The 27,314-nt window shown below is 38.6% G+C and overlaps 1 protein-coding gene across 1 annotated transcript; it reads left to right on the top strand.

Annotated features, from left to right (window-relative positions):
• Positions 1-20,586: 20,586 nt before the first annotated feature.
• Positions 20,587-22,342, top strand: GSX2 (GS homeobox 2). Its single transcript, XM_073656851.1, has 2 exons — positions 20,587-21,055; positions 21,471-22,342. Exons 1-2 carry the CDS (start codon positions 20,662-20,664, stop codon positions 21,809-21,811), a joined length of 735 nt encoding a protein of 244 aa, XP_073512952.1. The 5' UTR covers positions 20,587-20,661; the 3' UTR covers positions 21,812-22,342.
• Positions 22,343-27,314: the final 4,972 nt, after the last annotated feature.

Genomic DNA, 27,314 nt, shown 5'->3' with positions numbered 1-27,314 from the left:
TCGTCACTCTATGATGAATCATAAAATTCTTTTCATTGGAATTTTTCAATATAATCATGATTAGACAGATAGTTTGGAAAAAAAACGAAAACAATTCTGAGAAAAGAAAAAAAGACGCGTCCCAGGGTAATAAAATTAAATCAACAATTTTTATTTAGATTTCATATAACAAAAATACTTGGGTATACAAAAAACACCAATTGTTATAGACTAAAATCAATTAAAAACCTGCACAAATCAATGTGCCCAGGTGAAATGACAGTCTATGCTCAAGGTCATTACCTATGAATAGACTCCCTCACATGGAACATAAACACATCTAAATGTAACCCCTTAATGACCGCCAATACAACTTAAAACTGACTTGCGATATAAGAGACTAGAATCCCCCGACAGGTGACAATCCAGCAGCTGTCAGCTGTACACTATAGCTGACACCCTGCTGTATCAGCCATGATCAGTGTTGGCACCGACCATGGCTGTTTAACCCCTTAAATATTGCTGTCAATAGTGACTACAGCATCTAGATGGTTAACAGAGTGTGGGGGCTCTCTCTTTAACCCCATCGGCACCCTGAGATCTTGATTATGTGGTCCTGATGTTTGCCATGGCAATTCATAACCAAATAACAACCTTAAAGTCTTCCAGCTATAGCGACCTGTTCAGAAGTTAGCAACATTTAGGTGGAAAAAATTATTTTTTTCATTCCTGTCATCTCACTTTGCATTAATTCCTGAAAAGCACCTGAAGGGGTTAATAAACTACCTGAAAGCAGTTTTGAATACATACTTTGAGGGGTGCTGTTTTTAAAATGATATCACTTTTGTGAGTTTCCAATATATAGGATCCCCAATGTCACTTCAAAACTGAACAGGTCCCTCAAAAAAATACATTTTGTAAATTTCCTTTAAAAAAATGAAAAATTGCTGCTACATTTTTAAACCTTCTAAAATGTTAACAAAATAAAAGAACACTTTACAGATGGTGCTGACGTAAGGCAGACATAAGGGAAATGTTATCTATTAATGTTTATGTTTGCTTTGACTGCCTGTATTAAAGGGATAATCATTCAAACTTTGAAAATTGCTATTTTTTTACAATTCTTGTCACATTTCTGATATTTTAATAGATAAACACAAAAACATATCAACATAAATTTACCATTATCATAAAGTATAACGTGTCACGAAAAATCAATGGGATATGTGGAAGCATTCAAGAGTTATTACCACATAAGGTGACACATGTCAGATTTAAAAAAATTGGCCTGGTCACTAAGGGGTTAAAAAAATAACGTAGCATCAAGGTACACATGAATGATCACCGATGATGACTAAATACCGATGCAGTGGATAGGACAGCCACTCGACTACACTTCCGGGTGTATTAGTGTAGTGTGCGGTATCAGTAGAAAGAAAAGGGAGGAGAACACACCCGGCCACTGTGAGTGCCCAACTGAGCACAGGCAATGTCCGCACACATGCACACACAGCCAGCAATATTGGAACTGTGCTCGATCTGGGAAGCGTGCATTGTCAATCAGAAGTGGGGGAAGGCCCCTAATTTGCAAATGAGGAGGCATAACGGTGCACCAAACTCTTGGCCACACCAAGGGTGCACTATAGCTTCCTTATTTGTATACAAATTTAAAGTTATTTTCTCAGGCACTGTACCAGTAACAGACAGGTACATTGCTAGTGTGGTTCTTATTGGGGCTAAGTCCTCTTCAACACAGTATAGCACATTTAAAATGCATTTTGGGGTTGATGGACTCCCTTTAAACAGAAATACTTGATTGATCTTTGTGGTCACACATTTGATAGCTGTGTACAAGATCACTTTTGATTATGGAGAGCTGCCATACAAATATTCAACACGTCTAATTTACCTATCTCCTGATAAAACTATTTTACACTCATCCACAACTTATATTTAATCAAACTGAAAAAAAAAATACAAAACAGATTTAAATATAATTGAAAACACAAAAACAAATAACTAACAAATAAAAGGACCATAAGTCTACATTGATAGATGTGATTTTTATTTTTTTCCCATTTCTAAATTATATGTGATGAATGTAGCCTTTAACTAGCATGTGCATAAACTTTCGAAAACGAATCTGGTCATAACCAAACCATTTGGCCAATAGGGGTCATTTTTGACTCATACATTATTTGAAAAATTACATGTAATTTAATTACTGTGTAGTGAGAAGCTTCTTAAAGAAGCACTCCCATGTATATATATTTATTATGTTCATGCAATGTAGTGTGAGTGTATTAGTATACTCACCTAGTGCTGCATTCTCCGGGGTCCAGCGCTGTTCTTCTCTTTTTCTCAGTGATGTCACCGCTCTGCGCTCTGGCTTCAGATTTCATTAAAAATATATAGATGAAAGTGTTTCTTTAATGATAATATTTTTTTTCAATGTTTCACTATTTTCAGGTTTCTCTTTACTGTGAGAGAATTCGGTTATTCTTATTCTTTTTTACGTCCAGAAGTTTAAAACCTATACCTGTCATTTGTACATGAGAGTTTGCTGCCAATGTGTCCAGACTAGACAATCCTTTGTGAAGTATAGTCATCATCAGTAGATTTCTCCCTTGTTGTAATGGTTTGTTAAAATGTATCAATCTGCAGTGCAGGCTGATTGGCTTGCTGTGACATGCCTACACTGGATACAATTAAAACAAATGCTCAACTATGAGAATTTATCAGATCTGTGCAGGTTTTTAGCCTGAAAGTGGTTGTTCATGCAAAATAATACTATACACAGGAGACAGATGATGTTAAAAAATTATATGCAAATTGCCTCTTCAGAGAGAAAAAGGACTTGAACTCTATAGTGCCACCTATTGGTAGCAGCAATCCTACAAGTCACAATTGACCCTTTAACGAGTCTTGCAATATGACTTAGGATAATAGCCAAATCAGAATCTCAATTTTCAGACACTGTTTCGGGCTGTTGCCCCTCGTCAGTGCAAAGTATGAGAACTGATTTGGCTGAGTGAGAGGCTCCGGACTGAGGTCTAAGGGATAACGTTTCTCCTTGTGGAGAGTGACATACCGGCTCTGGCATGCCAATGTAAGGAGGCTTATTCGCCGTGCACGTAAAAAAATAACTAATTCAGCCATAATCACCTCCCACCTGTATTCAGTGCAGTCAGCTCTGTGGTCTTCGCAAAGACAGGAAGCCATGATGTACCTGTTCCAACAGCCATTGGATCGCTGTCGAGTGACTGAGCAGCGCATCATCATAAAATATCCCATGGCGCACAGATCAAGTCACCTGACCGCTGCAGCCAATCACAGGCTGCAGCAGTTTGGCAGCTAGTGGAATGATAACATCACCTCTTCTTGTTTCTGGGCAGAAGGAGCTGCTTACCCCTTTAAAAAGAATATTCATATTCACTGATTGTAAATAGAAATATTAATAATGGAAATGAATTAGAACATAAAGTATATTACAAATTTGCAGAACTTTTCTTTATTCAATAATAAAACTTTACATAAAAATGGAAAACTGACAATACACATTAAATAGCTGTTCAGTGTGTCTAATCTATGCCTCCTAACTCTCCATGAGCATGCAAGTTTCCGTAAATACACAAAAGTGATAGAAATCTTTTAGGGAAAAGGAGAAAAAAATGTGGTACTATCTGAGCATAGTAGATTAGTATAAAGAATCAGGTGAGAGACAATGTGTGCTCACCTAGTGAATAGGTTGTGCTAACTGAGGCACAAGTCTAGGATGAGTATACACAAGATGCAGCTGGGTGCAGCCGACCTGGTGTGCTGTAGGAAAGTTCCTCCAGTGGAGTTCCGGCAGTGCGTGACTGCAGTAAAGGACCCAGGTGATTGGCGCTCCCACAGAAGGCAAATGGTGAAATTGGAGTATTGACAAGATTATCTCCAAATACATTAACTTTTTTTTTAAACAGAGATTAAAACACAACACGTTTCAGCTGCTAACAGCCTTCCTCAGGTGTTTGGAGATGAAATAGTTCAGATCTCCATTGAATCTCCAAGTGTTATGATCTGCAAAATGTACTAAGGAAAGATAGGGGAAAGCTGTCCCTACAGTAAGACTAAGCTGAATCCCTACGATGTAGCGGGCTGCCTGTTCCTAGTGAACAGACCCGCCTTAGTCCTCGGCTAGTCTGAACGAAGACCTATAGAATTAAGGGAGGAGTCCCTAAAAGAACTAAGGACTGGGACAAAAATGGGACACCTCCTAAACAGAAGTTGTTGCAGAACACAAAAAGATAAACTGACAATAAGAACTAGAGGTCCCAGAGGACCAAGCGAACTTGACAGAGAAAGGCACAGACGCACCAGGCTAGAGAAACAGTAAAACACTGAAGTCCAGCACAGCCAGAAGGGCGGAGCTGGAATATAAAGGCAGATGGTCACGTGTCCGCAAACCACAAGATAGAAAAAACAAACAGGAGGGTTCTAACAGTACCCCCTCTTTTATGAGGATCCTCCGGATCTTCCTGGCCCAGGCCTATCCGGAAACCTCCTGTGGAAAGCTTTAACAAGCCTAGGAGCAGAGACATCATCCGTCCTTACCCAGGAGTTGTCTTCGGGACCGAAACCCTTCCAGGAGACAAGATACTGTAATCTCCCTCTATGCCATCTAGAATTCAAGATACGAGAAATTTCATATTCGCCATCTTCCACAACAGGAGGAACTGTGACAGTGGCATCCCTATCTGATACATCAGCCTTTTTCAACAAGGAAACATGAAACACAGGATTAATCTTCCAGGAAGTAGGGACATCCAACCTAACAGCAGACGGGTTAACAACCTGAAGCACTTTAAATGGACCCACTAACTTAGGACCCAGTTTTTTAGAGGGAATCATCAACCGCAGGTTCTTCGAGGACAGCCAAACCATGTCACCCACAGTAAAGCAAACCGCTTTACGTTTCCTGTCAAAAAACTTCTTCGACTTTTTGTTAGCCTCTTGAAGGTTACAACGTACATTAGCCCAAACTCTCTCCAAATCACCGGAAAAATTCTCCTCCTCCGGCACCGCCGACCCCAATTTGGAGAACGAACCAAAAGACGGATGACTCCAAGTACAACAAAAAAAAGGAGAACACCCAGCAGAGGAGGATGTATGATTGTTAAGAGCAAATTCTGCGAGAGGCAGAAACTCAGACCACACCTCTTGATTGTCCGCCACAAAACAACGCAAAAACTGTTCAACATCCTGGTTCTTTCTTTCAGTCTGTCCATTAGACTCAGGATGATAACCAGACGAAAATGACAAATGGACTCCCAACTTGTCACAAAAAGCACGCCAAAAGTGAGCCACAAACTGAGGTCCTCTATCAGAAACAATATCCGTGGGAACGCCATGGAGCTTGACAATCTCCTTAACAAATGCCTTAGCGAGTATCTTGGTGCAGGGCAACTTAATGAATGGAACCAAATGACACATCTTACTAAAACAGTCCACGACCACCCAGATGACAGTAAAACCCTCGGACACAGGAAAATCAGTAATAAAATCCATAGTGAGATGCATCCAAGGCGCACTAGGAACCTCCAGAGGGCAAAGCAACCCCGCAGCAGGAGTATGTGAAGCCTTTGACCTAGCACACACAGTACACTGACGCACCCACTTGATGACTTCCTTCTGCCATCCAGGCCACCAAAAACTGCGACTGATAAGTCTCTTAGTCTCCGAAATTCCTGGATGACCTGCCAACCGAGACTCATGACACTCCACAAACAAATCTCTCCTAAAGGCTCTAGGCACTAACAACCTCCCATGGGGAGTGTTAGATGGAGCATCATCTTGAGCTTACAGAATCTCATTCTCCAAAACGGAGTCCAAAGCCGCCACCATAACTCCTTTCTGTAAAATGCTCTCCTCCTCCTCGGCACCGACCGTAGGAGAGAAGCTGTGAGATAAAGCATCGGCTTTAACATTCTTAGTACCAGGGATATAGGTAACAGAAAAATGAAACCGAGAAAAAAAAAGTGCCCACCTAGCTTGACGGGCATTCAAGCGCTTGGCAGCATACAGATAGATCAAATTCTTATGATCTGTGAAAACCTGAATAGGAAATTTAGCGCCTTCCAAAAAATGACGCCAATGTTCAAACGCAAGTTTAATAGCCAGCTACTCCCGATTTCCAACATCATAATTCAGTTCGGTTTCCGAAAATTTTTTCAAAAAGAAGGCAGAAGGATGTACTCCACCCTTGTTCTCCTGAGACAAAACTGCTCCGACCCCCACCGATGAAGCATCGACCTCGACCAAAAAAGGCTTGGTCTCATCAGGCTGCATAAGGATAGGGGCAGAACTGAACCTCTCGTTGAGATACTCAAACGCTTCAATGGCCTCAGTAGTCCACTGGGCCGTATTCGCACCTTTCCTGGTGAGATCGGTTAGAGGTTTAACAATTACAGAAAAATTCTTAATGAATTTCCTGTAATAATTGGCAAAACTCAAAAATCTCTGTATAGATTTCAAACCAATAGGCCTAGGCCATTCCTGCACAGGGTCCATCTCAAAGCCCTCGCTGGAGACAATGTAGCCCAAAAAACTAATTTTCTGCACAGCGAACTCACATTTCTCCAGCTTAGCAAAGAGTGAATTATCACTCAATAACTGCAAAACTTCACGTACACTCTGCCAATGGGACTCTAGATCTGGTGAATAAATCAAAATGTCATCCAAATACACAACCACATTCTTACCAATCAAAGGTCTCAGGATGTCATTAATAAGGTTCTGAAAAAATGCAGGTGCATTGGTAAGACCAAAAGGCATCACCAGATTCTCAAAATGACCTACCGGAGTATTAAAAGCAGTTTTCCATTCATCACCCTCCTTCACACGTAACAAATTGTATGCCCCCCGGAGAGCAATTTTGGAGAACCACTTGGCTCCCACTAACTGGTTAAACAAGTCAGGAATTAATGGTAATGGGTAGGAATTGCGTACGGTAATCTTATTAATTTCATGAAAATCCAGACATCCAGACAAAGTAGAATCCAACTGCCACAGGCGACATAGAAGGTCTAATGTGACCAACAGCCAGGCTAGTCTGTATGTACTCCTCCAAGGCCTTTCTTTCAGGCATTGTCAGATTAAACAAGCGACTTTTGGGAAGAGTAGCACCCGGAACAAACTCAATGGCGCAATCATAATCCCTATGAGGAGGTAAAACTTGCGATTCCTCCTCCAAAAAAACCCTCCAAAAATCTTGAATAGGTACCGGTAATTCCCCTTTTTCCACAGCCGCAATGCGACCATTACAACATTTATCATAGCACTTCAGACTCCAAGACTTAATCCAATAAAGGATTGTGCAGTCTTAACCAAGGCAATCCTAGAACAACTGGAGAGGGCAAATTATCCAAAACAACTAAGTCCAAAATTTCTTGGTGAACTCCATTGATAGTGAGAGGAAATGCAGCAGTCTTGTGAGTAATACATTTCAAAGGAGTGTTATCAATTGCAATCACAGAAATAGGTGATGACAAAGTTTTGGATTTCAATTTAAGGTTTTCCAAAAACCCTTTATCAATCACACTAAGTGTTGAACCACAATCCACAAATACCTGAAATTCAATCAAATCTCCCTGCAGAGCAGTACTCCCAGAAAGAAACACTCCTGCAGAGCGTAAACAGGCTATACGGGCTTAACTGACCTTTTTTTTTTTCTTTACTTAAACGACGCTCACAATACTTAATCAAATGGTCAGCTTTACCACAATAAAGACACAATCCCTCGGCGAATCTCCGGTCTCTTTCCTGAGAGCGGAGTGACATCCCCCCAACCTCCATCGGTTCCCCGCCATCAGAGCAGATTTTCTGGGGACTGGGACCTGACATTACAGGAGTCTTTACCACATTGAGCCTGCACCTCAGTCTCCTGTCAATACGAACAGCTAACTGCATAGCTTCCTGCAGAGTCTCAGGTGCAGAGAATGCAATTAGCAAATCCTTAACCCTTTCACTCAGACCAGCAAGAAATAAACATCTCAGCTCCGGATCATTCCACTTAACTTCTGAAGCTCATCTCCTGAAGTGTGTGCAATAATTTTCCACATCATCTGACCCCTGATTCAAACGTCTAAGTTCTGATTCAGCAGTTGAGATTCGATCAGGATCGTCATATAATAGCCCCATAGCAGAAAAAAATTCTTCAACAGACCTTAAACACGGATCATTAGGCTGGAGAGAAAAGGCCCACCCCTGTGGTTCATTGCGCAAAAGTGACATAATAAAACCAATGCGCTGTGATTCATTCCCAGAGGATCTTGGTCTCAAATGAAAATATAACAAACAAGCATTTTTAAAGGAAAAAAAATCTTGCTGTTTACCATAAAAAACACCAGGCAGTCCTACCTTGGGTTCGACAAAATGCGCTCCAGAACAGCAACTCACGTGTTGCTGAAGATTGGCCACCTCAAGAGACAATCCCTGCAGGCGTTGAGCCAAATCCTGGATGGAAACCATACTGATCCCCGAATTTCTTTCCTTTTAGTTTTTTTGGGCTGGACTTACTGTTATGATCTGCAACATGTACTATGGAAAGATAGGGGAAAGCTGTCCCTACAGTAAGACTAAGCTGAATCCCTACGATGTAGCGGGCTGCATGTTCCTAGTGAACAGACCCGCCTTAGTCCTCGGCTAGTCTGAACGAAGACCTATAGAATTAAGGGAGGGGTCCCTAAAAGAACTAAGGACTGGGACAAAAATGGGACACCTCCTAAACAGAAGTTGTTGCAGAACACAAAAAGATAAACTGACAATAAGTACTAGAGGTCCCAGAGGACCAAGCGAGCTTGACAGAGAAAGGCACAGACGCACCAGGCTAGAGAAACAGTAAAACACTGAAGTCCAGCACAGCCAGAAGGGCGGAGCTGGAATATAAAGTCAGATGGTCACGTGATCGCAAACCACAAGATAGAAAAAACAAACAGGAGGGTTCTAACACCAAGTACATGAGGAAGGCTTTTAGCAGCTGAAACACGTTGTGTTTTTATCTCTGTTTTTAATAAAAAAATGTTTGATTTATTTGGAGATATATTTATCAATACCCCATTTTCACCCTTTCCCTTCTGTGGGACCGCCAATCACCTTTACCGCAAGTTTACTTCAATAATGAGAAGGGAATAAGCCTAATCTTTCTTTCCAGATATTAGTTGTTAAAAAACTATTAGGTTGCTCACATATACATTAAAGGAAACCTGTCACCAGGTTTTTCCAGTATAAAGTATGGCCCGTACCTTTAAAGCCCTTACAGTTTTCTAGTAAGCTGTAAGTCCCTGTAATGCACACGCCCGGGCTGAGCGGGGGGGCGTGTATATGTAGTGATTCCACTGGACCGTGCCGGAGAGTGAATGCCTGGAGGGGCGTAACTAAGTATTCACCCGATCCGACCAGGGTCGCACGACGACATACGACGCCAGTGCACCAAGGAGGAACCGAGCAGAGGGACCAGGTGCTACTCCAGGACAGACCCCAGACACGGCTGTTGACCCACACCGGGGAACACTGGAACAGACAGGCTAGGCTGGCACACAGACTGGTGGGTATAGGCAGGCACGACTGGTATGCAGGCAGGCGGGTATGCAGGCAGGGGGGTACAGGCAAGCACGGCTAGAGTGCAGACAGGGAGGCACTAGCAGGTAGGAACACAGGCGTGATCGGGCGCCGCCCTTAAGCAGCAGAAACAGAGGCAAGCAAACAGCATGGAGGGAAGCCAGGCTAGCAGACTGGACTGGAGATCAAGTGCGCGCTCTTGCACAGTGGGAGATGGACCACTATGCAAGGACGCCGCCAGGTATTTTACAGTCCCCATATTGCAATCGTAAAAAGCATGTTATTTTTCTGATGAAACATATGTTTCCCTGCAAAATTAAAGGGGTTGTCCACTACTTAGACAACTCTTTCTTAAATTTATCAGTGCCCCATGTAACATAAAAACACCATGAACTTACTTCCTGGACCGGTGGCATTCCAGAGATGTCTTCACTCTGCCTGCTGGCACTTGCATTAATTCTTTTGTTATGTGAGTACTGCAGCCTATCAGTAGCTTATGCAATATAACAATGTCATGAGATCACCAGTAGACACAACAATGTCAGCACTGGAATGGCACAAGCTCAGGAGGTGAATTTATGGTGTTTTTATTTTACATAGAACACTGTTGCACTTAAGAAGGGGTTGTCCAAATAATAGAAACACATTTAAAGGGAATGGGGGGCAATACGCTTGAGTTTTTAACTCCTGGCAGTCCATGTGGGGGGAGTGGCAGTACAGCAGAGTTTAGCTGTATCACATTAAAAACTCTTCTATCAATTCTCCTCTCATAGTGCTGCCAGCTACGCTAAGCTGAAATAAAAAGAATGTTTTATTCCGCTCTCCAGTCACTATTGCATTGTGTGTCCAGTGGAACATGAAAAAAATTGGTGAAAGGTTCTCTTCAAAAGACTAAAGCGGTTCAGTGCTGCTGCGTTTTTTGTCTGTTTTGTGGCTACAGCCTAAGGAGCAGTTAAAAGGCTGCAGATTCTCAGCACTGATGAGCTTCATTGCCAGTGCATGTGAACACAGCCGAACACATTGCTAGTTTGAGACAAGACTACTGAGAGATTAAGGCCATGTGCCCACGTAGCGTTTTTGTAGCGTTTTTGCGGCGTTTTTACAGCCGCGAAAACGCTTGTAAAACCGTCTGCCATGCAAAGCAATGTGAATTCGGATGTGCTATGCACATGATGCGCTAATTAGCGCTCCGAATTCGCATTGCGTTGCAAAATGCAGCATGACCATTTCTATTGCGATTACGCTGCAAATTCGCGGCCATTGAGGAACATTGAAACGCAGCAAACCTGCGGGTATATGTGGATTTGCTGCGTAAGACTGCAGAATTCCTATTTCCTGCAGAGAGTTCCAGTACTCTTCTTCTCTAAAGGGAATATTTGCACTGTAATGGTTCGTGCACGATTATATCAGATAAGTGCTATGTGTGGTTTTCGCAGATAGTACTCGTACCCATGATATTCTATGGTGCTATGTGCATGTCCGATTTTTTTCCCCAGACCAATGGTGTATCAAGCACTCATGGTGTCCCTCTGTAGAATTTTTAATGGTGCTTCCAGCAGCTACTGTTTGTGGTTTCACCAACACTGAAAGTTAAGATGGCCCAAACCTGCATTGCATCTCCTGTGCTATTTTCAATTTGCTATGTCACGAACAGAAGCTGCAGCTACATTTTAGATTTTGATATATGCTCTCATGATCTGGCTCTCTAATTGGCAAACAAAATATTGGGGATCATATACATTGTATTGCCTCATATGGACTTATATTTTCTGTATATATGAATATGTCTATCTATCTATCTATCTATCTATCTATCTAACTGTCTGACTATTTAAATATCTATCTAACTACATGTACATATATTTTCATACATATGGGTTTCTATGTATAAATATATCTAGTTCTCTTGATTTCTTTTTGCATCTTTGCATAAATATCAGTCTCTGTTTTGATAAATACACATGTCTGTCTAGCTAGCTAATCTATCTACAGTATCTATTATTTATCTATTATCTATCTATCTATCTATATACATATATAGATATAAATCTATATCTATCCATCAATCTACATTATCTGTCTATCTTTTCTATCTCTCTGGGTATAGAATACATTGCAGTAAAAATCATTGTCACTATTGGGGGAATCGCCTGTGTAGAAGTGTGTTTGATAGAGCTGCAGTGTGGAGACACATCTAGGTGTCAGAGGTCTGTTTTAGTGTCGATGGGTCCCGCACAACTTTTAAAGAGAGTATAAGGTTATACACCCCTGTTGGGTGATCTATATGTAAGGAAAGTACCTGTTTTGGGCATTCTCTTCTCTCCCCTCCTTGTTCTTGGTTTGTTTTTTGACTTGATGTAACTATGCTTGGAATGTACATTCTGCTAATTACCATCTTATAACAACCTTGTCATGTATATTTCAAGCCACATTTGCATTTATTAATGCATGAAAACGTTATTTTCAATAAAAACAAGATTTAAAAAAAAAAAATCATTGTCAATGTATTTTCTGAAACCAGTTGCAAACTTTCTCTAAATTCTGTACCATGTAATGAATTTTTGTATGAGTTGTTAGAATGAAGTAACCTTATAAGTGATGCCTGAGATGTGTTTATCTCTAATATATCTCTTTGTGTTCTCATTCATTGCTGTTAAGGACATGGAAATGGGACATTTCAATGAGCAGGAGAGGTGATTTCCCAGAATAGCCTCCTTTTCATTAGTACAAATCTTTTCTTCTTGCTGCCCGGCTCCTGTAATGAGATTCTTTTAAGCTCTACAAGCCCCTTCAAATATTGCATCCTCATCATTGGGAAAACCTTAGTTTTTAACCATTACTACATATCTGTTAGTATTCAAATCCTGGCTCTGTGAAAGGAGAACCCTTGCACTATTCTTGCTCAATGCACTCCTCAGTTCATATAATTCTCTGGCCTTTTGATGTGCCACAATGCACGTTACGCCCAAAGATTGTCTCTTTGGACTGATCTACAACGCTTGGCTTGATGTTTGAAAAGTAGACTTGACAGCAAGGATATTGGTGCTCCCACGCCTGAGCCAGAGCAAGGACCTGCATCAATCCTCCAGCTCAGAAAACAACATATCCTTCAGACAAGGTCCATAAATGCAAATTGCTGCTCCATTTGTGGTCAAGTTATATCTACAAAACTGTCCTCTATCTAGCTTCTTCTTCAAAGGAGGTTTCCCCCTACTACTCCAGTCCCAGGGCTGGAGAAATTATTAATATTGCAGCTGTTCTTCTGATTAATGAGAGATAATTGCTCATGAAAAGTCACCCCTGTGGTATTTTGTTGTGTCCTGGATCTTTGTTCCTTTGCACTATTATTGAGGACTTTCTTGAAGGCTTCTTTTCAGTTTTTGGTATTCACAAAGTGTTGCCTGGTAACAGATAATGGGGAAATCTCAGTCTATATCGGGCAAGATGTGACACAGACAGGAATATCACAATGACACTTCTAAACAACGATAGATACAAGTTAACGATCCGCTCTCAATAATACATTAATAGGCTTGTTCACGCTTTCCATAATGACCTCATTAGTGCAGGGAAGGGCAACCCTGACTGCAATGCTTCAAGGAGCAGAGCAAAGTAAGTACATATACACCCGAGGACAGAGCCGAAATGTAGTGTATAGATACAGTCATAGATAGTCCAGCATGTAGGAGAAAGGCAGGAGTGACATCCAGATGGACTACACTAGGGGAGCTCAACATAGAAGAAATAGAGCATTCTGCAGAATACAGATCCTAAAATAGAAATGTATATTATACATACATACAAGGGCAGCTGTGCACAAAATAAAAATGTACAAATCATGCCACAGCATATAGATCCTAGAATAGTTTTACATTACATATAAACTGAGGTAGCGAGATAACTATGAGATATGGCAGATAGGTAGAAGATAGTTTAGAGCTTTGGGAAAATGTGTATATATATATATATATATATATATATGTATACATTATTCTGTGTATATATACATGTATACTGCATACTTCTATGTAGAAATAGAAAGATGTATACTGCATATATAATACAGTCACACCTCACATACCTACCTTATATCTATATACACATGCCTGCATATTTTACTTTTATTTATATGCTAAGTGCAAATATACATATATATTTATATATATACACATATATAAATAAATATATGTATATTTGCACTTAGTATGTTAATAAAAGTAAAGATAAGAATTTGAAGTATGTCTCTAACAAATGTATGTGTGTGTGTATATATATAAATAAATATATATATATATGTATATATATATATATATATATATATATAATGTAGACATAAGTATAAAATATCCATCCAATATATGAATATTATAGATAAGACATCTACATAAAAAAGGCATCATAGATAAAAGTGAAGTTAAAAATGTGGTGTGTGTCTGTAATATATATATGTGTGTGTGTGTGTGTGTGTGTGTAATACATATATAACTGTTTATGTGTGATATATTTATATATTTATCTGTGCGCATATATATATATATATATATATATATATATATATATATGACATATATAAATGTATGTATAAAAAAATTCATCCAATATGTGAACATTTAGATTGCATATTATGCCTGTACAGCTGGAGTATTTATTTTCATTGCGTTCTTTTTATTATTCCTTTGCTCATTTGCTCTCATGTCCACATACACTAGGTAGGATTTTGCAACGAGCACTTAAATACTACTGTCACTTCTGGAATCAATCCCATTTCTTGAGCACAAAAAGTGCAGTCTAATAGCTTATTATGTCATATTATATCTTATTAGAAGTTGTAGTGTATTATACAATCTATAGCGCACCGTGTGCTGCTGTTATGTAATATAGAAAGCTGTAGTATAGAATTATCAATTGTAATTTACAGTTGTGATGAATAAATGATTTATTCTGGATATGTTTAGATATTTGCTATATAGCAGCAGCTTCTTTATTCTTCCTTCTATGAAGTGCACTGTATGTGCGTTTACATGCATGTACTGTATGGCTGCAATCAAATTATTCTCTTTAGAAGTGTGTGTATCATATTTTGCACAGTCCTATGATTTTTAGGGTATACATGTTTCTCTGTTTAGGTGTATAGGTTATATATATATATATCTGTGTATATATTATGTAAGGCTGTGTGTATATATGAAAGTAAATAAATGTATAAATACACAGGATTACTTCAGCTTACCATTTATAGAAGTGCAATGGGATCAGTTATGGTCAGTCTGCACTTTGATCTCTTTGGATAACATAGGGGTTTTGCATATTGCAATCATTTCCAATGTGTTAATTTTTGCACTAACTAGTAAGAGGATGCCTGTGAGTTTTCAGTATTTATGTACAGTATGTCATAGAGTTCTGGTGCGACATGGCTACTATATACTCACAGGAACTATTATGATTAACAGTTCTTGTATTAAGAGGGCACTTTTAGTAACATTGCTATTAGTTAGTTTTTAGTATTCATGTACCTATAGAAGAGGAGACGTTGGGTATTTTTAAACTGTCAGGGCTACGCTAACAATCCAGTGCTTACCTATATATATATATATATATATATATATATATATATATATATATATATATATATATATATATATATATCTCACAGTTCTGAAAAGTGAAGTTCGTTGCAATAGGGTCGCACTGGGTACTTGTGCTATCAGGGTGTGTTTCTTTGCTATTCGTTTCTTGTGTATGTAAGTGCTGATTGTATGGATATGAGAAGTGAGGTTGCACGTAATAAAGTTGCACCCCCTTGAGTAATTTGCTGCTAGATATTTAGCCATATCACTGTTAGCTCCAGTATCTGTGTATACTATATAATGCTTATATTTATATGTATTGTTGTGATCAGTTTACTCTCCTTTTGAACTCCCTGGATAATTCTCCAACTTTAGGGTGTCTCCCTAAAGTTGGAGTCCCAGTATGAGAGGTGAGGTTAGTTATGAGCAGCTTGCTCCCTTTGAACTCATCTGATCATTTTCCTGCTATGATGGTGCCTTAACATTGCTCTTAGTTCCAGTGCACTGAGCCTCAGGCAGACGAAGCTCTTCACACCGCATCGCCCCTCACCAGAATGAAGGAAATCAAAGGCTTTTCCCTTAAAAGGCCTAATTTTCCCCTTGATTTATGAAAGTGATGGTTCTGTACCAGGCTGTGCTCTGTACCCAGCTGCTTAATACCTGCTAAACCCTTCCACGTGTGCCGGCCAGGCCCAGCAATTACCGCTCATTATAGACTCATAAGAGCCCTCATTGCAGGGATTACTTCATGGCCAGAAACATTCTATCATCAGACAGAGTTATGAGAAATCTTATAGTAATAAGGAGGAGAGAGTGATGTGGGCACACGTCCTGCATCATTCCGCCTGGCTGCCGGCATCTCCTCCTCACTCCTGTGTCTTATCACTGCTCATATTATCCCGATTACCCATCCACAGCCTGATGGGGGCTCAGAGGCTTTACTTCATCCACTCATCTGCATGCTAGGACTACAAGTTTCAGCATATCCAGCCTATTACTGGAAGTCTTGTACAGGAGAGTCAGGACAATACTCAACGGAAGACACATAAAATAAAATCTATCTATCTATCATCTACTGTATCTATCTATCATCTACTATATCTAGCTATCTATCTCATATCTATCTATCTATCTATCTATCTATCTATCTATCTATCTATCTATCTATCTATCTAGTATCTATCTATTCCATATCTATCTATCTATCTATCTATCTATCTATCTATCTATCTATCTATCTAAAAGGAAAAATAGGCGCAGCACGAGTAAATGAATATATGGGTGCAGGACTTCCAAGTCAAAGACCAATCCTCCAGATAAACAAAAAAAGGAAAGCAGCACTCCAAAATAAGTACAAAAGGTGATATTTAATCGCCCATCATGGGAAAGTTTTGGTCCATATGTGAAATACGTGAAGCCTGAGAAAGGTTCACCTATGGACCAAAACATTGCCATGAGGGGCGATTAAATATCACCTTTTGTACTTATTTTGGAGTGCTGCTTTCCTTTTTCTAGCTATCTATCAATCTCATATCTATCTATCTATCTATCTATCTATCTATCTATCTATCTATCTATCTATCCTATCTATCTATCTATCTATCTATCTATCATCTATCTATCTATCTATCCTATCTATGGTCTATGAATGTATTGATCTATCCATTTGCCTATTATATAATTTACCTATTATATATCTACTTATAGTCTATGAATCCATATATATATAATCACTGTCCCCATTGGGGCTAACAATCATAATATCATCATTGTCATCTCTCATATCTATGCCTACCTAATATATACCTATCTGTTGCCTGTAAATGTATCCATCTACCTAACTCATATCTATCTATCTATCTATCTATCTATCTATCTATCTATCTATCTATCTATCTATCTATCTATCATATACTTACAGTTATATGAAAAAGTTTGGGCACCCCTAATAATCTTAAGCTTAATGTTTTATAAAAATTGGTGTTTTGCATCAGCTATTTCAGTTTGATATATGTAATAACTGTTGGACACAGTAATGTTTCTGCCTTGAAATGAGGTTTATTGTACTGACAGAAAATGTGCAATCTGCATTCAAAGAAAATTTGACAGGTGCATAAGTATGGGCACCCTTATCATTTTCTTGTTTTAAATACTTCTACCTACTTTTTACTGACTTACTAAAGCACTTTTTTTGGTTTTGTAACCTCATTGAGCTTTGAACTTCAGAGCCAGGTGTATGCAATCATGAGAAAAGCTACTTAAAGTGACCACTTGCAAGTTGTTCTCCTGTTTTAATCTCCTCTGAAGAGTGGCATCATGGGCTCCTCAAAACAACTGTCAAATGATCTGAAAACAAAGATTATTCAACATAGTTGTTCAGGGGAAAGATACAAAAAGCTGTCTCAGAGATTTAACCTGTCAGTTTCCACTGTGAGGAACATAGTAAGGAAATGGAAGAACACAGGGACAGTTCTTGTTAAGGCCAGAAGTGGCAGGCCAAGAAAAACATCATAAAGGCAGAGAAGAAAAATGGTGAGATCAGTCAAGGACAATCCTCAGACCACCTCCAGAGAGCTGCAGCCTCAACTTGCTGCAGATGGTGTCACTGTGCATCGGTCAACTATACAACGCACTTTGCACAAGGAGAAGCTGTATGGGAGAGTGATGCGAAAGAAGCCGTTTCTGCAAGCACGCCACAAACAGAGTCGGCTGAGGTATGCAAAAGCACATTTGGAGAAGCCAATTTCTTTTTGGAAGAAGGTCCTGTGGACTGATGAAACCAAGATTGAGTTGTTTGGTCATACAAAAAGGCATTATGCATGGCGGCAAAAAACACAGCATTCCAAGAAAAACACTTGCTACCCTCAGTAAAATTTGGTGGAGGTTCCATCATGCTTTGGGGCTATGTGGCCAATGCCGGCACGGTGAATCTTGTTAAAGTTGAGGGACGCATGGATTCCACTCAGTATCAGCAGATTCTTGACAATAATGTTCAAGAATCAGTGACAAAGTTGAAGTTATGCAGGGGATGGATCTTTCAGCAAGACAATGATCCAAAACACCGCTCCAAATCTACTCAGGAATTCATGCAGAGGAACAATTACAATGTTCTGGAATGGCCATCCCAGTCCCCAGACCTGAATATCATTGAACATATGTGGGATCATTTGAAGAGGGCTGTCCATGCTCGGCGACCATCAAGCTTAACTGAACTGGAATTGTTTTGTAAAGAGGAATGGTCAAAAATACCTTCATCCAGGAAATCATTAAAAGCTACAGGAAGCGACTAGAGGCTGTTATTTTTGCAAAAGGAGGATCTACTAAATATTAATGTCACTTTTCTGGTGAGGTGCCCATACTTATGCACCTGTCAAATTTTGTTTGAATGCAGATTGCACATTTTCTGTTAGTACAATAAACCTCATTTCAAGGCAGAAACATTACTGTGTCCAACAGTTATTACATATATCAAACTGAAATAGCTGATGCAAAAACACCAATTTTTATAAAACATTAAGCTTAAGATTAATAGGGGTGCCCAAACTTTTTCATATAACTGTATATATAGGTCAGCACTAATTGTGAGTCAGTCAGTCCTTACTGATACAGACAGCTAAGTAAATCAGATATGAATTGTTAATGTGCCCACAATTTAGTTTATGACTGTACAGTGTTAGAACCGCATAAATACATAAAGCAGGTGGCCGAGACCTGAATGGAGAAATAGTTTTCCAACCTTCTATAATTGCTAATTGTTGTCACAAGATGCCGGATTAGCACATTTCTGGAATAACTCCCTGTTTACCCGGCACCATCCACCTTCCTGTAAGTACTTTCTAATGGAATCCTAATCACATCCAAATAGCTAGATAACCAACTCTAATTGACGGCCATAAATCCTGAGCTCAGGTCACTGCCATCATACTCAGCTCCAATCACTCAACTTTCCACAGTGCTGAAGAGTTCAGCCAGGTCTGGACTGCAGGATACTATTACTCCTGTGTCAGTAATAATGCTAAAGCTGATACAGCTCAGCAATGACTAATACGACTGAGCATAATGATATCTGCATTATTTATTACTATCTCTGCCCATATATAAAGTCATAGAGGTTTAATTCAAGCTATTGCACGCAAGTGTTTACTGCTGTTCCTGAATACGCCAGGCACAAGGTCTTATAACTTATGGTACTAAGTTAAAAAAACTATATTTTTTCATCTAAATTTCATGTAAATTTTGCTCATGATGAGTATGTCTTTACTCCTCTTTTGAAGGACCTCAGATGACATCCAATATACATGTGACATCAGCACTGACTAGAATTATAAGATAACACAATTCTCTCACAGTATAAAACTAGCTAAAAAATGAATGAGCTCAAAGGCTGTCCTCTCTCTCTCTCTCTCTCTGTCTCTCCCTCTCTCTTTCTCTCTCTTCTTTCTCTTTTCTCTCTCCCTCTCTCTTTCTCTCTCATTCTCTTGCTTCCTCCCTCTCTTCTCTCTCTCCCCCTCTCTCTTCCTCTCCCTCTCTTTCTTCCTCCTTCTCTCTCTTTTTCTATCTTGTTCTCTCTCTCTCATTCTCTCTGTTTCTCTCTTTTCCCCCTCCCTCTCTCTCTTCTTCCTTAAATTAGTACTAAATGCAAAATAAAATAGTTCCAAAACACCCAATTCATCAAAAATCTAACTAAGAACTATGGGAATAAAAAGTACTGAAGCTATATTTTAACCCTGGAACATATATAAAAATAAAGCACTAAAATACTGTAAAATAGTTTGGGCTAAATTATGCTATATACATTTCTAGGTATGCTATGACTATATTCCTATCACTTCATATGTATTGCTGTTATTGTATTACAATCCATTTTACATTTATTACATTTTATACATATACATCTCTTCCCTTTCTGTTCATTGTGATTACAATGATATAATTATGTTTTATATTTACATTAAGTCATATTATTTTTATTGACATCCTTCTACTTTTATTAGTTGTCTGCTATCATCGTCTTCATCTTCAACATCTTTTTCTTCATCTTCATTATCTTCTTCCTATTATTCTTTATTGTTTCCATACTAATACAAAGTAATTACAAGCACAATCAGATGCCAGAAAGGTATTGTACATAACCCTTGGTATATTATTAATAAATAAGTGTGATAATTCCATCTATCAGAGGTCTCTGTGTAATAATTGCAGCTGCTCCTGCCTAGAAAGTATCTTTCTTGTAAAATTAACAAACCAAACACTTTGCAAAGTTTTCTCTCTCTTTTGTTGTGTTAACTCTTGGACAAATAGGCTGAATGAAGTGGATGGGAGTTAGTTCTGCACTTGTTCCTATGTGTAATCCCAGGCTGGGTTACACGTGGGTGACTAGGACCAGCCCTCTCTGGGGACCCTTTTGTTTAGCTATTGAACATAAGCACCTTCTGAGCTACTGTGGTCTTCACAAGAAGCCTCCACTGCAGCTGAAGGAGAGTTAAAGCTGTCTGGCTGCCTCCAGGGATCTGACATGTCTAGGTCTTTCTATGTTGATTCATTAATAATTAAAGACTCACCAAGACCTGCTCCATCTTTACCTGATCTCCACCACCATCATCATGGACAAGACTTTCTCCTGCCCATCAGCATGCCATCTCCAACAATAATGTCTGTTGCTGCACCCATATGTCCATCAAGGAAAAGTGGCAGCTTTTGTGTGTGTCCCATCTGTGTCACCTCTCACCTGCACTCCTCCAGGACTGGCATCCCTTTACTCAAGAGTCAATTCCAAAGTGGAGATGCTCAATATTGCCAGAGGATGAGCCAACAACCTGCACCTGCAGTGGTCCATACTGGGCACTCACCTGTCTGCAATCCCACATACAATGTCACAGATCCTAGAAGATTCCACTGTCTGTCAATGGGTAAGAGATCTATCTACACACATAGCAGCATAGTATATTCATGGTGTTTCTAGCAACATTGTATGGCTGTATCTTAGCGCCTCCATAACCTTATGTGTAAGAAAGGGCATTAGCATCAATGTGACATGTTCTTGACTGCATAAAATATGTCTATCCATGCAGAAGACAGATTTAAAGCAAGTGCAGAGTTTCCTACATAGTACTGTTATAATAATGAGGCACTGATGAGGAATAATCCCTAGCCCTATATGGGTCATTTAGAAAAGAATGTCAGTTTAATACTAATTTAAAGAACATTTTCTACACAAGAAAAAAACATTTATATTGCCTTGTGACCTATTTAATGCTATCTTGACTTCATTGTTTAGCTATTTGTTCAGTATGTTCATTTAACCCTTTCCTGTTTCATCCTCAGCCAATACAGAAAATGGCCAAATGCAGAATGGTAAAAGAATGAGGACAGCTTTTACCAGCACCCAACTCCTGGAGTTAGAGAGGGAGTTCTCTTCCAATATGTACCTCTCTAGATTGAGAAGAATTGAGATAGCTACCTACTTGAATTTGTCTGAGAAACAAGTGAAGATCTGGTTCCAAAACCGAAGAGTGAAGCATAAGAAAGAGAATAAGGGGTCTCAAAGGAACAACCATGGAGGCTGTAAATGTGCAAGTGGTCAAGGGCATTATCCTGGCTCAGAAGATGAAGGTTCCTTATCTCCAGCTTCCACCACTGAGGACAAGGAGATTTCACCCTTATAGTAGTCAACTTCTACATAACTGACTGTATGGCCGCTGCACTTGTGACCCACAAGCCCAAATAATCAACTGCATCCTATGCAGTTATCCAGACACTTATGCTACAAGTTCAATTAAGCTCCATTTCACAGCATGCTGGGAGTCCAAACCAGCTTGGACTGATGATCTGTTTTATTCTTGGAAGTATAGCATAGCCATGTGCATTGCTTTGGCACTTGCCCATTGTTGGACATCTTTCTTCTCACTGTACAGAATGTTTTGGTTGCCTGAATTTAGCTCAACCTGTAGATATAAAGGATGAGGATGTAAATAATTTACTTTCTCAATTTGTGTAAACTCACCTGCATGTGAATAGTTTTATACAAAACTACAATTATATTTATATTTATTTAAATAAAAAAGGTCCTGCTACTTGTGTTTCATTTCACTGTCCTTTGTGTTAAAAGATGTGCTTGAATGGACCCAGACAAATGATGATTTACTCAATGTGATTGCTTATTATACAGGCTAATACCATAATATGGGGATTATAAAAGAAACACCAGCATGTAGTACTAGCTAGAAACAGGAGCATGTGATGACAAAATCCTTTAGATACAAAGAAAACTGAAGACAGGTTTAATTTACAGCTCAAGTCCACAATTCACAAGGGGATTTTTTTTGAAGATCACCTTTACTATTAATGAAATAAATAATAAAAATTAAATATACAGTATTATATATATATATATATATATATATATATATATATATATATATACTGTATATATATATATATATATGCAACTAATGCTGTGAATCAAGAAGCAATAATTTTATTTTGATGATAAATAATATAATATTCATATAATATTACAAATTAAAATATCTAACATTTACTTACAATTACACTTTCAAATCACAATTCATCTAAGATTTCATTCAATTCATTTAATTCATTGATAACACTGCTCTGGATTTTGGCAGCTCAGGGTATTAAAAATGACTCAGAATTGAATTTATTGCCCTGTCATTAAGGGAAATAAGTGCAGTTATATAGGTAGGTAGAATTGGTGCCCACTGTATCTGTCACTCCCAGGCTCTTCTGGCTCTTTGAAGACTTGGAGGACAGTCATTGATATGAATAGGTCTGAGAACTATTATCAATAGTTTCTTTCTAATAGAGGGCAAGGTTCAGGAGGGTGCAACAAAAAAGCGCCTGTATTACAGGACATGATATGGGCTGGAGGAAGCTTGCCACTAATACACTGTTATGTAGAGTATTTAGAAGAAAAGTTTCCATGGATAACAATAAAGCAATAAGATGATATTGCAACTTGCACACATTAAGTTGTCCTGTTGCCATATATTCACTATTATTGTGTCATAAATACAGAATTTCATTTCTAACTTATCACAGATCCAATGAAGGGTCATAAAAATTTGTTACCCTGTGATGGCTATTCTTGCACCATAGTTTTATATTTGCTGTGTACTATTTAAGAAATTCTTATTACCTCCAAGTACATTACCTCCAAGTCTGAAAGTACAAAATATTCAACATGGATGCATACATAATGCTCAGAAATAAATATACAATCAAAGATTTGTTGACCAATCTCATAAGGATGGTGAATAAAGTGATTTATTTTAAGAATGCAGTAATATAATGATGTCACCAGATTTACTTAACATTCTAAAATGAATCCGCATCAGTTAGAGGTGTATATTCTATCCATCACAGTACACCTCACTAAGGTATATACATATTAGCATTTTTCTTATCCATAGTGGATATAACGTTGTTGAGGTATTATCTCTGAGATAAGTAAATGAACTATTTGCATCATTACTTTTTTTTGTAGAGGATATTATATCCACTTTTGTATATCCCACTTTATACACTGTACCAGTGGAACTGGTGGCTAACACCTCTTAATTTTTCTCAATAAAATATTTATTATTTCGTAATTTTTTAATTAGAGTGGAACATATTTGTTGTCCTAATTGAAACTTTATACACACCTATGAATAGACCAATATATTCGTCCAATGTTAGATGTAATGTATTGTTTTCAAAACTTTATTAAGCCTCAGGCTATGTTCACACATTGGGGTTTTTTACGTCACAAATCTGCAGAAAAACTGATCTCTGGCAGGCAATTAGTTACATCAAAAACGCAGGTTTTGCTGCGTTTTTTGCTGCGTTTTTGCAGCGTTTTTTTTCACTCCTCCTTCTGTTTCTAGAAGCCAATTCTATTTTGCCATCAAAAACGCTGATGCTAATTTTGCTGCGTTTTTCTTCAGCGTTTTTTTTTAGCGTTTTTTTCACCACCCATTACTTTCTATGGGTGAAAAAAAGCTGAAAAAACGCTGAAAGAAGTGACATGCTCTATTTTCCAAAAACCCAACCAAGGCACAAAATGCGCAACAACCAAAAAACATGATGTGTGAACAGAGAATTCTGGTTTCTCATAGACTTTGCTGTTACTGCAAAACGCAGCTGAAAATTTGCATAAAAATCTGCAGCAAAAAACGCTGAAAAACCCAACATGTGTGAACATAGCCTCACAAGTCAGTTAAGAAATTCAATATTAAGGCTGTGTGCCCACTATGCGTTTTTTAAGCGTTTCCGCAGCGGTAATTACGCTGCAGAAATGCTTGGTAGAAGGTCTGCCATGTTCCCCAATGATAATCCTTATGTGCTGTGCACATGCTGCGGAAATTTATCATTGCGGAAAAATCCGCAGCATTACCAATTATTTTGCGTTTTCGCCGCCATTGACTTGCATTGAATCACTTAATATCCGCATGACTATATGTGCACATGCGGATATTAAGCGATTCAATGTGCGGATGGTACCTGCGTCTGTAGAAGAGGAGACTCTCATCCAGACCCAGGTACCATAGTACCTGTAAAAAAAAAAGAATTAAAATAATAAATATACATTATACTCACCTTCTGATGGCCCCCGGTCTCCATAGCGATGCGTCCTGGCTCCCCTGCAGCTCGTGATGGTCTAAAAGGACCTGCCATAACGTCATTTATTCATGTGATGGGTCACGCGACCGCTGACGTCGACGGTCGCGTGACCTGTCACATCACTAAATGACATCATGGAAGGTCCTTTTACACAACCGCAAGACACCGGGAAGACCGGACACATCGGAGAAGGAGACCGGGGGCCATCGGAAGGTGAATATAATGGTTTTTTTTTACCATTTTTATCCTTTTTTTTAACTAACTTGGTCACACTATATAAAATCCATGTCGGTTGCATGGATTTATATAGTGTGACCAAGTTGTCAAGCACTTTCCAAGTGATGCTAAAATCGCTTGCACAGTGCTTGACAACCCGCATGCGGAAATGCATGTGAAGAACGCTTCACATCCGCTTGTCCCTGGCAAGAAAAACGCATGTACAATCCGCATGTACAATCCGCATGCGTTTTTTTCTGCCAGGGAAACGTTCTGCAGAAAAGTTTCTGCAGGAACGTTCAGGAAAAATCCGGAGCATTTCTGCATCGTGGGCACATAGCCTAATACTTTGGTTAGCTCTATTGCTTTGCAGCGCTGGGGTCCTGGGTTCAAATTCAACAAAGAACAACATCTGCATGGAGTCTGTAAGTTCTCCCCGTGTTTTTATGGACTTCGATTGGGTACTGCGGTTTCCTCCCACACTGCAGAAAAAACACCATAGTGATAGAGAATTTAAATTGCAAGCCGAAAGTTGGAAAGTGAGTGATACAAGGTATGTAAACTGGTGCAGAATATGTTAGCACTATAAAAGTATAAATAAGTAACTAAATAGATACATAAATAATACTGCATTATAAAATCCCTCAAACCAAATCACAACGACCACAGAGAGAGAATGGAATAGGAGAAGAGGATCAAAGAAAGTAGCCTTTTTTGTTTCAGATCCTAGCAAAATGTAATGTTTTCTTCAGCCATCTCTGTCTCTGCGCATATGGTGAAAACCTTTTTTTCCATATTGATTACCATTGCCGATTTTTTTTCAACTTTTTTTCACTGTTTATTTTATTTATTTAAATTATTATTTACATTACAATATATAACAATCAGGAAAAAAAAAGAAGAGATATATTACAACATTGTTATTGCATTGGACAATCAATAAATAATCAAAGTTCTTGTCAAAAACTAGAAACAGTTGATTACCAATTTTTTATGGTCCCATACCTACATTTTTCTTTATGAGTCTTATAATTATAGCATCAATATATAAGGCAAATAACATTAAACAAAAGCTTTTAAACTTTTCACAACTCACAATCTTCAGCGAGTCATCTGATATTAAGCATAACGAGATATGTTATATTTTATACGTTTTCTGTGGACATTTGTATTCTCATATAATTAATAGCTATAAAATCAAAGTAAACAAAGCAAAGCAAAAAAAAAATAGAAAATATAAACATTAAAGACAAATGAATATATGTTACTGTGCTTGTGTGTGATAATAAAAACTGTGATTATTATTTACACCATTAGCATCAATAATTATTTTGATACAAACTTAATATTTTGATAATTACAATCATGGAGCCGAGCAGTGGGCAGCCAAGCCCCGTCACTTACTAGAATGGTATTAATGATATTAATCCCTCTACCTGTCCAGCCAATGGTCATGTGAAAAGAACAGCTTGCTATAGGGAGCAGCGTACAATAGATGCAGGGAGCAATAGTTTCATTACATGAATACTTGCTCTGTGTATCTTACAATTGTTTCTTTTGCAGCATTGTCCTAATGCTCTGGGAATATTTAAATGACTGCTCCCCTTTGTACAGTTACCAATCCTTTCCCAGATGTATACCATTTACATAGCATATGTTTGACAGGCTCCAGTTGAACTCCCTCTTTGGATCTAACACTAAACCTTTGCACAGTATAAAATTGTGCTCATGATTCCATGTTGTCAATAGGCTGTTCACAGGGGATAACAAGAATCCAGTCTCTTAATCCTTTCACTGCTATGACACCCAGGGCTAAAACTCATGGGAAGTGGACTATGCATTGCTAACTAACTTCTCATAGATTAATGAAGCAATGACAATTTAGTCTGTTCATAGCTTCAAGTTGGCACTGCCAAGTGTTGGGCATAGGGAGTTGGCCAGTCTTGATTTTATATACCCCCCTCAGACCCTCCTCTTCTTAAGAGGAGACAAAGATTTATAGAAGGATGTTGAATTGAAAGGCTTATTTCAAACAAGTCAATAAAGAGCCTGTCACTTGGCCACAAGGACCATTGCAGCTTTGATGACTTTGTATTAGTCGCTGGGTTGTAACGTAAACTCCTATTTGTAGACTTCTTTTGCATTACATACCATTGAAGCGTTTAGGGACATTTGCATTGGTTTTATATTGTTATTTAGCAAATGATACTATGTCCTTCATCCTTTTACATAAAAAGAGAAGCTATTCATAATTCTTTATAAACTACAATTAGGAGGGTCTGAAATATTATGTAGGGGAGAGACTTTGAAGCTTTTTGCATTATATTG

Source organism: Phyllobates terribilis, unplaced genomic scaffold (assembly GCF_046119375.1).
Source record: "Phyllobates terribilis strain yellow unplaced genomic scaffold, ASM4611937v1 Scaffold_1__5_contigs__length_1240528914, whole genome shotgun sequence".
Classification (NCBI taxonomy): domain Eukaryota; kingdom Metazoa; phylum Chordata; class Amphibia; order Anura; family Dendrobatidae; genus Phyllobates; species Phyllobates terribilis.
This window is presented reverse-complemented; position numbering and strand designations above follow the sequence as displayed.